General features: G+C 40.6%; 1 protein-coding gene and 1 pseudogene across 1 annotated transcript; both read right to left on the bottom strand.

Annotated features, from left to right (window-relative positions):
- Positions 1-376: 376 nt before the first annotated feature.
- On the bottom strand, positions 377-1,350 carry LOC120861243 (annotated as a pseudogene).
- Positions 1,351-8,204: 6,854 nt separating this feature from the next.
- LOC120861307 (acyl-coenzyme A thioesterase 13-like) lies at positions 8,205-9,109 on the bottom strand. The gene has a single exon (XM_040236939.1). The coding sequence runs from the start codon at positions 9,008-9,010 to the stop codon at positions 8,534-8,536; it is 477 nt and encodes a 158-aa protein (XP_040092873.1). The 5' UTR covers positions 9,011-9,109; the 3' UTR covers positions 8,205-8,533.
- Positions 9,110-14,389: the final 5,280 nt, after the last annotated feature.

Below are 14,389 nucleotides of genomic sequence, written 5' to 3'. Positions count from 1 at the left end.
AAACCAGGTACATCAATTTTTTTTTTGGTTCCCCCAGGTAAGGTGGATGAAGCAACCCTCATTCAGTACAATCTTCAATCAGTTGCTAGTTTTCTCTCACTCTGAAATGCCTTTCACCCTCCCATCTTTTTTCTTTTGTAATGCTTAGAATGTCAGTTTTAACACTTTGAAAACAAGGCAAACAGATTTGGACTCTTGTCTACATTATTCCATCACAGTGCTTATTTCTCAGGCTTCACTTTATTTTCCTATCAAATACAATAAAATAAGCAATCACACACTTAGAGCTCTATTGCCCACACCCAAGAGGTTATATTCATCAAATGGCAAATTTCTAAAGTGACCAAATTAGCCATTAATGCTCTACAATCCCTGACTATGCTTCTTCATTGTCTTCAGACCAAATATGACATGAATCCTCCACACATACAGAGGGGCACATTTATTGCTTCAACACTCTGTGCAGGGCTATCTTCACCTCCTGATTCTTGAGGCTGTAGATGAGGAGGTTTAACAAGGACATGATCATATTGTGCTGAATGGAGGCCACTTGCTCCAACATGGAGTCCGAGAGAGGGGTCATGCACCTGAATAAGGCTGTCCCATAGAACAAAAGCACCCCAGTGAGGTGGGAGGAACGTGTAGAGAAGGCTTTGCCTTGACCCCCAGCAGAAGGGATGCTTATGATGGCAGAGATTATTCTAGAATAAGAGAAAAGAATCAGGGGAAATGTCACAAATCCTAAAAATACACATGGCCTAGCAAGAAGGGCCTCATTGGCGGTAGGATCAGTGCAAGACAGAGGGAAGAGTGAAGGCAACTCACAGCAGAAGTGAGGGATGACACTGGGGCCACAGAAACTAAGTTGTAAGTGAAAAGACTGTTTGGCAGCAAGTTTAGGAACCCCACTGCCCAAGCTGCGTCACCATCCCAACACACAGAGGCCTGTTCACAATCACACTGTATAGCAGAGGGTGGCAGATGGCAGCATAGTGGTCATAGGCCATGGCAGAGAGCAGGCAGGCCTCTGTGCTCCCAGAGGGTATGAGAAAGAAACTCAGGGCCATGCAGCCCCACATAGAGATAGTTTTCTTTTGAGTTAACAAGTTCTCCAGCATCTTGGGCATGGTTATTGAAGAAAGGGAGAGATCCAGAAACGACAGGTGACCTAGGAAGAAGTACATGGGTGTCTTAAGGTGAGAATCAGTTCTGATCACCAGGATCACCAGGTTCCCCATCAGGGTCAGGAGGTATATCACTAGGAACAATGTAAAAAGCATGTTCAGGATCTGGGGATTTCTGGAAAAATCTCATGAGGACAAACTCAGTAATGATGGTGAGATTTTTCATGATTAGAGATGCCCTAAAAAATATAAAGCAGTTGAGTCATTCCAGGTGAATACGACTGCTTCCCCTGTGAAAAATGTAACTTAACAGCTTAAAGGTATAAATAAAAACCATGAAGCCAAGGAGTTTCCCTCTTTGTCACACTCGGCACCCCCATTACTACTTCAACTCTGAAGGCATGCAGGCTTCCAAAGTCTATCCCTCATAATTGCTTCTTTAATCTTTAATACTCATTTACTCAGGGAATATTTAATAAACTTCCAAGTACTGGGCACTGTACCAGATCCCAAGGATACAAAGTTGCCCGTGGCATGATTGCTGCCTTAAAGAAATATAATTTAACAGGGGCAGACAGACATGTAAAGAAGCAAAATAAAGGCTATAATAACATAATGCACAGGATTCAGTGGTGGTGCAAATGTGAATCAATCATCTCTAGACAACATGGCAAACATTCAAAGAAGAGGTAAAAATTCTTAAGCCTGACTGAAATTTACTCCACTACGGAGACAAAATGGAAGATGGCATTCCAGACAGAGGAAATGATATGATCAAATACAAGGAGACATGTGCCAATAGCACATCTCTGAGGAACTTCATCAGCTTGGTTTGGGTGGGTGCAGGGTGATGTAAGGAGGCATGTAATATCAAGCATGTGGGTCATGTGATCAGATTGGTAGTTTAGAAATATTCACCCAGTGGACATGTGGAAGATAAGCGATGGAGCATATAGTCAGGGCAATTAGCTCATCCATTCAGTACACACGTACTGAGTACCTTCTATGTGCCAGGCATGCTTCTAGACCTAGGGTGCATCATTAAACACATCAGAGTTTACATTCCAGTCAGGAAAAACAGATAAATAATAGGTGTAATAATAAGTAAGTATAATGTGTTAGAAGATGCTAGGTGCCATTTAAAATAATAGATCAGGGAAAGGGAGATTGTTAATGGGATAGAGGAAAGCAGTAAGGTTTGCAATACAGTATTGTAAAGTAAAATAAAATAAAATAGTGTAGACAGGGAAGGACTGAGACAGTGTCACTTGAAAAAAAATTTGAAGGCAGTGAGGTTGTAATCCATAAGAACATCTGTTGAAGGATAACTGGGAGAGCATTGCACCAGCCCTGGTCAGAGATGATAAAGGGTTAACAGAGGCTGCAGCAATGAGGGCAAATGAGAGGAGACATATTCAAAAGGCATCGTTGTGTTGCGCTTAGTCGTTCAGTCGAGTCCAACTCTTTGCGACCCTGTGGACTGTAGCCTGCCAGGCTCCTCTGTCTATGGGGATTCTCCAGGCAAGAATGCTGGAGTGGGTTGCCATGCCCTCCTCCAGGGGAGCTTCCCAACCAAGGGATCGAACCCAGGTCTCTCGCATTGCAGACAGATTCTTTACCAGCCAAGCTACCTAGGAAGCCTGAAAGAGATCATTAACTGTATTCAAAAAGATTTCAAGAATTATATGGTGATCCAGTGGTTAGGACTTGGTGCTTTCACATTTAGGGCCCAGGTTTGATCCCTGGGCCAGCCAAAAAAAAAAAAAGAATTCATCATCAATTCAATGAAAGGATAAAAGAATAATAAAAAAAAAAAAGATTCTCAGGTTTCTGTCTTTGGTGACTGAGGGGTCTCATTTATTAAAATAATTGACCCAGGAAAAGCAGTATGTTTGAGGGAAAGAGGATACTCAGTTTTGAATATGTTGTGTTTGATGAGACAGTGATGAGACATTCAGGAGGCACTTAGAGCTAGAGTCCTGAAGTTCAGGAAAATTATTTGGGCAGAATATATGAGTCAAAGAATCATTAACAAACTTAGCCACTGAGAAGATGCAATCTAGGACAGAGTTTCATATAACAGAGAAATTGAATGAAAAAGAGGAAGAGAAACTCACAAAGTGTCCCTGCGCTCATTCAGCATGGTCAGTCATGGATCTGTTTGCTCTGAAGGGTCCACTGGGGTTCATGGAGCCCAGTGCCCTCTGTTTATAGGTGAGGAGACTGAGGCCCAAAGAGGAGAAGTGACCTATATAGCCTCTTCCTCCAGCTCCACCACTCAGCAACCACCACCCCGTGCCCCCCACCCGGCCCCACATCATTGCTGCTTCTCTTTCTCTGCCTATCCTGCTAAGAGCCTTCACATCTTAGCTCAAGGGTCATTTCCTCAGGGAAGTCTCTGCTGCTCACACAGTAACTTTTTTGACGGGGATGGATATACTTGTTTCTCATTTATTATGCTTATTATAGGTGTAAAAATAAGATCTTTTTAGACTATGCAAGAAAGATTTTCCCAGTCTCCCTCAGCCTGTCCCCACCCCTGCAGACTCAGCTCAGTTCAGTTCAGTTCAGTCACTCAGTCGTGTCTGACTCTTTGCAACCCCACGAATTGCGGCATGCCAGGCTTCCCTGTCCATCACCAACTCCCAGAGCTCAATCAAACTCATGTCCATTGAGTCAATGATGGCATCCAGCCATCTCATCCTCTGTCATCCCCTTCTTCCCCTGCCCCTAATCCCTCCCAGCATCAGGGTCTTTTCCAATGAGTCAGCTCTTCACATGAGGTGGCCAAAGTATTGGAGTTTCAGCTTCAACATCAGTCCTTCCAAAGAACACCCAGGGCTGATCTCCTTTAGGATGGACTGGTTGGATCTCCTTGCAGTCCAAGGGACTCTCAAGAGTTTTCTCCAACGCCACAGTTCAAAAGCATCAATTCTTCAGTGCTCAGCTTTCTTCACAGTCCAGCTCTCATATCCATACATGACCACTGGAAAGACCATAGCCTTGACTAGACAGACCTTTGTTGTCAAAGTAATGTCTCTGCTTTTTAATATGCTGTTTAGGTTGGTTATAACTTTCCCTCCAAGGAATAAGCATCTTTTAACTTAATGGCTGCAATCACCCCGGCAGACCACCTCTATCTTATTAACCTTGCTTTGTCTTCACAGCACATGCCAGTATCTGGTATTGGCTTAAAGCTCAACATTCAGAAAAGGAAGATCATTGCATCTGGTCCCATCACTTCATGGGAAATAGATGAAGAAACAGTAGAAACAGTGTCAGACTTTTTTTTGGGGGGTTCCAAAATCACTGCAGATGGTGACTGCAGCCATGAAATTAAAAGACACTTACTCCTTGGAAGAAAAGTTATGACCAACCTGGATAGTATATTCAAAAGTAGAGACATTACTTTGCCAACTAAGGTCCGTCTAGTCAAGGCTATGGTTTTTCCTGTGGTCATGTATGGATGTGAGAGTTGGACTGTGAAGAAAGCTGAGTGCCGAAGAATTGATGCTTTTGAACTGTGGTGTTGGAGAAGACTTTTGAGAGTCCCTTGGACTGCAAGGAGATCCAACCAGTCCATTCTGAAGGAGATCAGCCCTGGGATTTCTCTGGAAGGAATGATGCTAAAGCTGAAACTCCAGTACTTTGGCCACCTCATGCGAAGAGTTGACTCATTGGAAAAGACTCTGATGTTGGGAGGGATTGGGGGCAGGAGGAGAAGGGGATGACAGAGGATGAGATGGCTGGATGGCATCATGGACTCGATGGAGGTGAGTCCGAGTGAACTCTGGGAGTTGGTGATGGACAGGGAGGCCTGGCGTGCTGCGATTCATGGGGTCGCAAAGAGTCGGACGCGCCTGAGCGACTGAACTGAACTGAACTGAAATGAATTATCAATTTTCTTTTCTACTGAAATGTAAACTCAAAGATTTGGTCTGTTTTGGTCAGTACTCCATCTCTAGCACTTAAGAGAGTGCCAAGCGCCCAAGGTGTAAAAAGGGCTCAGTGTATATGTGTTGAGTGACTGAATGAATTTGTTTCACATCTATCTGGTTTTTGAGTAAGTTCTATGAAGACAGTGACTATGTTGGTATATTCATCATTATCTCCTCAGAGTTCAGCACAGTGCCTGGCACTTAGTAGGTACATAGTAAAGGCTTATAAAATAAACATATACAAACACCACAAAGCTAGATTTTACATAAGCTTGTTTTATTTTTAATGTACTACATAGAGAAAGCATTAGTCACTCGGTCATGTCTGACTCTTTGTGACCCCATGGACTATAGCCTGCCAGGCTCCTTTGTCCATGGGATTCTCCAGGCAAGAATACTGGAGTAGGCCGCCATTTCCTTCTCCATGGAATCTTCCCAGTCTAGGGATTGAACCCAGGTCTCTTGCATTCCAGGCAGATTCTTTGCCATCTGAGCCACAGGGTAAGCCTTATACTATATATAGGAGATCATAAAAATATTTTTGATTATTAAGTAAAACAATTAATGAAATGAATAATCATATGATCCATAGGCAATCCCACTGGTGAGACCATAGGTTGCACTGGCAGTGAGATGTCACATACACTCTATGGCCTGGTTAGGAAGGAGTTCTTTGAAGGAAGCAGTTAGTTTGAGGTCTCTGTGGCTTTCTTGAATGGATGGTAATGGGCCTGAACAGAGTCAGAGGATCTTGATGGGATTTTCAGCTACTCTGCAGGCAGTCAGACTTTGGGCAAGGAGGCAAATCTGAATCTGAATCTCTGTTTTCTCACTTGTGTTATCTACCAAGGTTTACATGATGAACTATAGAGAAATAGGCCTTAAAGTCTGGTCCTAATGCCAACAACTATTGGTTTAATTTGGTGACAGGATTTGCCAGTTCAGAGGGGACTGGTTACACTGTTGGAAAAAATAGAGATAACAACACATCCTTAATGGAATAAAATTTATTGCAAAACAAAAGAATTTACTAATGTATGAACACTATTTCAGACAAGAACTAACTTAAGTAGCTCATGATCTTTAACAAGTCAATTGATTTTTTTCTTAGTTTAGTCTAAGCATACTGCTGGGTACAGGGAGGTCTCCCCAATTTTTACCTAACACATTTTGTTTTCATTGTCTCCTCAATAGTTTAAACTTTCCCTATCCCTCTATAGTGTTTACCCTTTGAGATCCATCACCTAGCATTGAATTACTCCAGAAGCTTTCTGTGACCTGTCCATATGCAGGTTCTCTTCGCCATGGTTTCTAGCTGCTGCAATTCCTTGGACAAAATTTAAGTGGTGAAGGCATGACTACCCTAAACTCCTAGGCATATACTAGAAAAATATATAGGAAACCTCTGCTCTATTTGTAAATTGAAGCTGGATGATGATAGTGTTCCACATCTACTTAAATGGAAATTAACTACTTTAAATTCTAATATCCAGTGCTGGCAAGATTTGGTGACTCATATATGACCTTATACCCTGTTCGTAATATTATATTTGGTACAATAATTTTGGCAATGTGAAATAGAAGTTCTCTCTTTTGGAAATTTATCTTAAATAATTCAAAGGAGAGGAATGACAATGTGTGAAAATTATATTCCAGGGTTATATTCAAGACAGTAATTCAAGGATTAACCTAAAAGATCAAATAACTGGTGAATAGCAACTATATTATTGTAGAAACAAATGTAGAATATTACCTAATGATTAAAATGATAATTATAGGGGAGAGACAGAAATAAAATATTCATGATATCTAGTGAAAAGATCAGAATACCTGATTAGTATGACTTCATTAAATTATGTAAAAATATGCATATAATAGGGGTTTATGTAGAGTTAACAATGGAAAAATAAACAGCTGAGTGAACTATTGTCATGATTTTTCATTTTTAACAACATGGTTTTTATACTTTTAATGAAAAATATCTTTATGGGGGTAGCAACCAATCCACGTTCTACCCTTTCGCTTCAAACTCAGCAATTAATTAAGTCAAATTCCAACAAAACATATGCATCTCCTCCTCTTCCCACCCTATTTCTGCCTTTTATATTCTCAAACAAGATTGAACTTGGTCTGAGAAGCCATTTTCTTTTTCAGAGCCATATTGTTTATTTGTAATTGGAAAATAATTGCTTTACAATAGTGTGGGTTCTGCCATAGATTAGCACGAATCACCCATAGGTATACATGTCCCCTTCCTCATGAGCTTCCACCTCCCACCCCTCTGTTATTACAGAGCACCGGGTTTGAGCTTCCTGTGTCATACACTGCTATGTAATTTTCATGCCTTGTTTTATTGAGCACTTCCTGACTTTCAAATACAAGATAGGTTCATCTTGTTATTTCCCTATCCCACCCCCCAGCTCTGAAATCAGCTCTTTCTCCAAGGACCCCAATTTTTTGTGGGCAATACTAGATCTGGGTTTCCTATGTGCTCACTGCTATTATCAAGGTTGCTTCTGCCCGTCAGCAAACAGGGCTATATGTATTCTGATGTGTATGCTGTATTCTAATACAACCAAATAATCATCAACCTTTAACGGTTAACTGTTTCCAGCTTCCAAAGGAAATTACTCCCTTTCTTTATGATCATCAGTTGTGAAATGTTAGAACTAAGACCCTGATGCAGAAACCAATTCTAAATACCACAGTTGACAGAAATTTGAGAAACTGACTAAACAATTTGTGAACTTGGGTCTTTCTAATACCAAGCATTAGGAGGTTGAAGATCTGCATGGTTTTATCCTAGGTACTAGAAAAGGTAATTCTGTACTCCCCACTACCACCACTATAAAATATACTAATCCTGAACTGGGCTATTTATCCCACTGGGCTATTTATCACTAATCTGCTTTGCCTTAAACTTTATTGAGGACTGCTCACTCTTATTTTTCAGTGTGGCCTGTGGTTCATCTGCTTTGAAGTTCCATAATCTTGGAATTGGGTATGTACACCTGTGGTAGATTCATGTCAATGTATGGCAAAACCAATACAGAATTGTAAAGTAAAATAAAAAATAAATAAATAAATAAATTTAAATTTAAAAAAATAAATAAATAAAATAAAATAAAAATAAAAAAAATAAAAATAAAATGTAGCATTTTAGAGCTGAGAAGGACCTACAATTTAAGGATTAATCATTAATTTGACCTTTAGCTCAATACTAGGTTTCAGTTTTAAGGTACTCTTAGCTCAAATGGCCCTGTGAGCTTTGCTTTACCTCTTTTCAAAACACTGAGAGTGTTTTCATCCAAGTATCACATATGATTACAGGCTAAAACTTAACTCGAAATCAAAGAATATTGACACCCCCCTGTCCTGTATTCCACTTGATCTCTGGCATTTTCCCTGAAGACTATTTCTTGGCTACTTCTAGTTGTGGTATTTTGAAAATTACGTTTGTCCAAGTCAGGTTTACTCTGGACACTCATTTCTGGGCTTCTTCACGTAGCCTTCAGATGGTCTATTTCCCATGTGTTTGGTATGTCTGCCTTGTGCTATTAATTTTCCCGTGGCCTTGTTAGTCAGATCCACAGAAGCAAATGAAATTGATCTTCCTTCCTTCAAAACATGTGCTGTAATCAGTATGTCTTCCCCCATTTTAGCAGGTGATATGTATGTTATGTTCATATCAATACTGACTCTGGCCATACCCCTTTCTGTGCACAGTAGAGCAAGCGTTGATATGACGTCCACTAAGGTGGCTGGCATCCCGCCATGGAGAGTGCCCATTTTATTGGTATGTTGCTCTTCTACTTTCATTTCACAAATCACTTTCCCAGGAGCAGCAGAAACAAGAGTTACCTTTTCCAGGTTTCTATCGAAATTGTTAAATTTGCCTGAGTGCATTAGCCACTCCAGCAGAGTCTTTGCCTTCTTCATCCAGATCATCGTGGACCGTTCGCCGGCTCCCAAGTCTTGGAAGAGCAGGGGGGTCTCGAAGTTCGCAAAAGAACAAGGTCAACAGCCTTCTGGACCCGAAGAGCATTCCAGGTCCTCCGTCGAGAGCACCCGCCACAACTGTGAGAAGCCATTTTTTAAGAAGTTGTCTTAGAGGCTCAGCTGAAGAATGGAAGTAGCTCAAGTAGTTTGATTTTCCTATTAGTATGTTTACTAATTAGTTTTATATGTTTACTATTAGTATTGTATGTTCCCTTCCACATCTTTAATCCCAAATTTGTGGTCTAGGAGACATTGCTGGAGGATTTGGTCCTGAGGCCAAACGCTGAAGGCTAGTGAAAAGTTCCTGGTCAAAAAGAAAAGAAAGGGAATTCCCTGGTCAGAAAACTAGGATTCCACATGTCTTGTGGCAAAAAAAAAAAAAAAAAAAAAGTATAAACAACAGAATCAATATTGTAACAAATTCAATAAAGACTTTTAAAATATACATATTTTAAAAAAGGAAAGAAATAAGCTTTTTAAGGGAAGAGAACATCTGGAAGTGAAGGCAAGAGGAGCAGTGCTCTTGTGGAGTAGGAAGAAAAGGATATCAAAGATGTTCTCTCTTCTCCTTTTCTCATGCCAGTTGTAGACTTTGTGGTCTCCCTGAGCAAATCTCTATAGCTACAAGCCATTTAGGCTTTTAGATAACAAAAACTTTCAAAAAAATTTGTTCTGTGACAAGAATGAAAAGGAGAGTTACAGATTTTGCTCTGTTTCCGAAAAATTCTAAGGAGCTGTGCAATTTGGCTGTGCTTTCTACAGATTTGGTCTTGCTTGGAGATGGGGCCCTGAACTACAAAAAGGGCTAGTCACTGTCTTATCCAGCTCTTTACAACGCTATGGACTGTAGCCTGCCATGCTCCTGTGTCCATAGGATTCTCCAGGCAAGAATATTGGAGTGGGTTGCCAGTTCCTTCTCTAGAGGATTTTCCCAACCCAGAGACTGAACCCAGGTCTCCTACATTGCAGGCAGATTCTTTATTGTCTGAGCCACCAGGGAAGCCCCTGAACTAAATGTCCTCTCAAATTACTTTCAGCTTAAGATTCTGGCATTTAGCTAGGAAATCTTTCATCAGAGACTATTCCAAACTCACTGTTACTACCCATAATTCAAAAATGTTCCATTCAGCTGCCCACCCAGAAATTATAGCTTCCTCATCCATTCAATCTCAAAGGAATTATAAAATTCATTTTGTAAGTGAAGGGAAAGAACAGATTATGGATGAATAAAGTGATAAATTACTCAACCTTGTAAATATTTCATCCCAGATCTGTCATGACCTGCTTCTGTAAATTTGGCAAGGCACTTTTTGCTTCTTCTTCTTCTTAAGCTCAGTTCCCCTGCTGTGCAATGAAAGGTCTGAAACAAGTTGCCTAGTAAGATCCCTCACATCTGGTGGGTTGGGAAGGACAGAGAAGGACTATGGAGTCTCACTCTAACTTGCCTTCTGTGTCACTTTGAAAGAGAATGATGTGGGATGCTCAAAGAACTCAATTAGGTTCCAGGAAAAGCTGTTTTTTGTTTTTGTTTTTTTCCCCAACCAGTTGAAAACTGTGTTTGATGCAAATAGTCATCTTATGTTTAGTTTTGGATAAAGCCTAAAATGTTGGCATGCATGGGCTCTGATTTGAGTCAGTACCTGTTAAGAAGCTTTAGCCATCCTCCTTTTCTTGTTTTTCTTCCTCATTTATCTCTTTTGGTTCTAAGGAGGGCTCCTCGCCAGTTTGTGTGACTTCTATCATTCTCTCTAATCTTTTTCTACTTGGTACCCATACGCCAGGCTGGTTCTTAAAGAGTGAGAGGAAGCAATGAGGGCCCCAGGGAGCTGGGAATTAATCTGCACTCATGGGAAAACAGCAGTAGTCAGTCATCTGGACCCCTGGCATTCCTGCCACTATTGTGGGAGGGCTTGTAAACCCTTCTGCTAGCCAGAGAGCAGCCTGGGGCTTCCTCAGGTTTCACAAAATTTGACCTTAATGTACACTTACAGGCATACACATTCCTTCCCACACTGCCTCACATATATGCAAACAAATAAGCCTTACTTTTAGAATTCTATGAATTCTTTTAGAATGCTTTTAGAATTCTAGAAACCTTACTTTTAGAATTCTTACTTTTATTCTCCACAGAATTCTATGGAACATAAAGGATAGCGTGGATCATTTTATTTCAATCTCCAACCTGATGCATGAGTCCCATACAGCGTCTCCCATTAAGTGGCCATTCACTTCTGTTAAAACTTCCTCAGGAACTCTATTCCATCAGCTTAGTTTCTTTGCCATAATCCTGCCCCAAATTTTGATATTGCATTACCTATGTGACCATTTCCACAAACACCTAAACAAGCGTTACTCTCTCTTCTTAGAAACAAAGCAAAATCAAAAGCAAGAAGCAGAAACAAAAAAACCCTTGAGTTTCCTTAAACCTACTGCTCTATTTTCTCAATCTCCTTCACAGCAAAACTTCTCAACAAAGTTATCTATGGTTTCTCTTTGTACTTTTCCACTTGCCATTCTTTCCTCATCTTATTCCAGCTAGCTGAAACTTATCTTGTCAATATTGCCAACAACTTCCAAAGTCAGTGTTGCAAAATCCAATGGTAACTTTTCTGTTTTTCTTATTTGAATTTTCAATGGCATCCAACACAACTGACCTCTCTATCCTCCTTGTAGCATTCTCTTTCCTTGGATTTTGTGACACAAAGATTCATTTCTTGCTTAATGGCTGCTACTCCTATTTCTCTTGTTGGGTCATTCTCAGCTTGAACTACAAATGCTGGAGTGCTCCAGAGCTAATTCCCAGAACCTTCTCTTCCTTTCATTTTCCTTAGATGTTCTGTGCTGATCTTATATCTCAAAATACCACATATACCCCAAATATTAGCCCTGATCTCTCCCTAGAGCATCAACTTGACATTCAACTTGACATAGATACAACTTGACATTCTACTTTGATGTCTAATAAGCATCATAAGCAGTTTAGCCAAAATGCAACACAACAACCAGCCAAACTAATAAAAATCAAATCCTTAATCTCCACCCTCCTAACGTGCAATTCTCCCAGTCATGCTTATTTTAGTAAATGATGTTACCATCTATCTACTTGCTCAAGTGAAAAAAAAATTTCTTTTTTTAAATTTAAGACTTATCCAAGATGACTGCAGTGAGGTAGGAAGTACAGATGAAGAAATCCTTTCTCCTGCTTTGTGATGAAGCTGATGCTCAAATGGTGGGCACAATGTAGGGATAGAAAGGAGGACAGTTCCACGGTTACATATGACATAAGACCAGGCCAGGGCAGTTAGACTGGTGGAGACATCAGAGCAGGCCAGAGGGAAGAGAAAGGGCAGCTCACAACTGAAGTGAGCAATAGTGTGGGTCTCACAAAACTCTATACTGGCAGCTCCAAAGATACTGATGATCACCCAGAAAGTCCAGGCCCCATAAGGCCAACAGCAGTCCCACATAGAGCTGGTTTCTCATCACCTGACTCAATAACAGAGAACGACAAATGTCAACGTAGTGGTCCTGGGCCATTGCGAAGAGCAGGAAGGATTCAGTGCCCTCAGAGGCACATACCAATATGGGCCACAACCTGCTACTAAGACTGCTTTCTTTTCAGACAAGAGATTTTCCAGAAACTTGGGCACTGAGACTGAGAAGTAGCAGATGGCCAGGAAGGAGACATGGGTACATGGAAATGGTAATCAGCACTGATCATCAGTAGCATCACCAGATTCTTCATCAGGGTTAGGAAGTAAATCCCCAGGAATAGCACAAGAGCACAGCCTGGATGTGGGGGTCAGCAGACAGCTCGAGCAGAATGAACTGGGTGATGGTTGTTGTATTTCTCCATAGTCAAAAAGAGGAAACTTACCCTTGGGAAAAAATTAGTGTTTCAAAAAACTCATTTTTTAACCTATTTCCTCTGGGTCTTAAATCCTTCCTTTATACACATTATTTTTTGACTCTGGGATCCAATTTCAAGTTTTGAACTATCTTCACTAACTCTCTATACTCAGTAGGATCTTTGATTTTCTTATATTTTACACCCTCAACCCTAGATCAGTCTGATTCTGTTCAGTCTTTAATAAAATATTTAGATAGATATAGAGAGAGATAGCTAATGTAGGTTGAATGACTGAATTTTTTTTGCAAAAGAAAATGTCAGTGGGATCCAGAGAAAGAGTGGAGGAGTTTATCTTGGGAACAGGGATGCCTGAGTAAGAGGAAGGGAAGCAAAGAGGGAGATGAAAGATACAGGGAAGTGTTTGCGTCTGGAAGGGAAGCAACCCTATGGACTATAGCCCACCAGGCTCCTCTGCCCATGGAATTTTCCAGACAAGAATACTGGAGTCTGTTGCCATGCCCTTCTCCTGGGGATCTTCCCATCCTGGGGGTCTTTCCGACCCAGGGATCCTACTTTCATCTCTTGCGTCTCCTGCATCAGCAGGCAGGTTCTTTACCACTAGCACCACCTGGAAACCCCTCGGAAGGGAAGGGAGTTTCCTATTTATAGCCTGTATGTTATCAAGAGGTAAAAGGTAAAGCCATCAGTGGATGTGCAAAGAGGAGACTGATGTTTCAAATAACTACTTTGGATTAGTTGCAGAGGTGAAGTCTAGTCTAGATTTTTGGTTATAAATTCGAGTCCAGTTATCACTCCTATGTGATTTTTCTCCTGTTTGGTATATGTAGAGCATAAGTCATTGCGTTTATCTCAGACATGTAAAGTAATGAAAGGAGAGATGGTTTATGGAATCAAGAAACTGCCCAAGGTGATTAAATGAATGAATCTTGCCTCATGAGAGAAGTAAAGATATGAATGGCATGAGAATGAAAATGTGGTCAACATAAAGGATTAGCATTCTCAATGCATGTGAAAAATGGTTGGTTTAGGAACACTAAATTAAATGAATCAGATAGAGAGGTGACTGTGGTAGGAGAGTGTTTGAAATTGAGATTTGTGAAGATACTGGTTGAATGTGTGAAGGAAAATATCCATGGAGGGAGGGGCACAAGGTAATCACAGACTTGGTACAATTTTAATTGAGATGAGAATTTGAGTTTTTCCCCCTTCTCCTAAAAGTCACATAATGTTAAAATGTTTTAAAATAGCAATACATGAACCATGAACTTCCAGATGTTCAAGCTGGTTTTAGAAAAGGCAGAGGAGAGATGTTGTGGGGAGGGGGGTGGGAGGGGGGTTCATGTTTGGGAACACATGTACAAAAAAAAAAAGAAGTAAATTACAGTAATGAAAAAAAAAAATAGAAAAGGCAGAGGAACCAGAGATCAAATTGCCAACATCTGCTGGATCATTGAAAA

This window comes from Oryx dammah, unplaced genomic scaffold, assembly GCF_014754425.2.
Source record: "Oryx dammah isolate SB20612 unplaced genomic scaffold, SCBI_Odam_1.1 HiC_scaffold_11232, whole genome shotgun sequence".
Taxonomy (NCBI): Eukaryota; Metazoa; Chordata; class Mammalia; order Artiodactyla; family Bovidae; genus Oryx; species Oryx dammah.
Note: the sequence above shows the minus strand (reverse complement) of the source record. Positions and strands in the feature narration are given on the sequence as shown.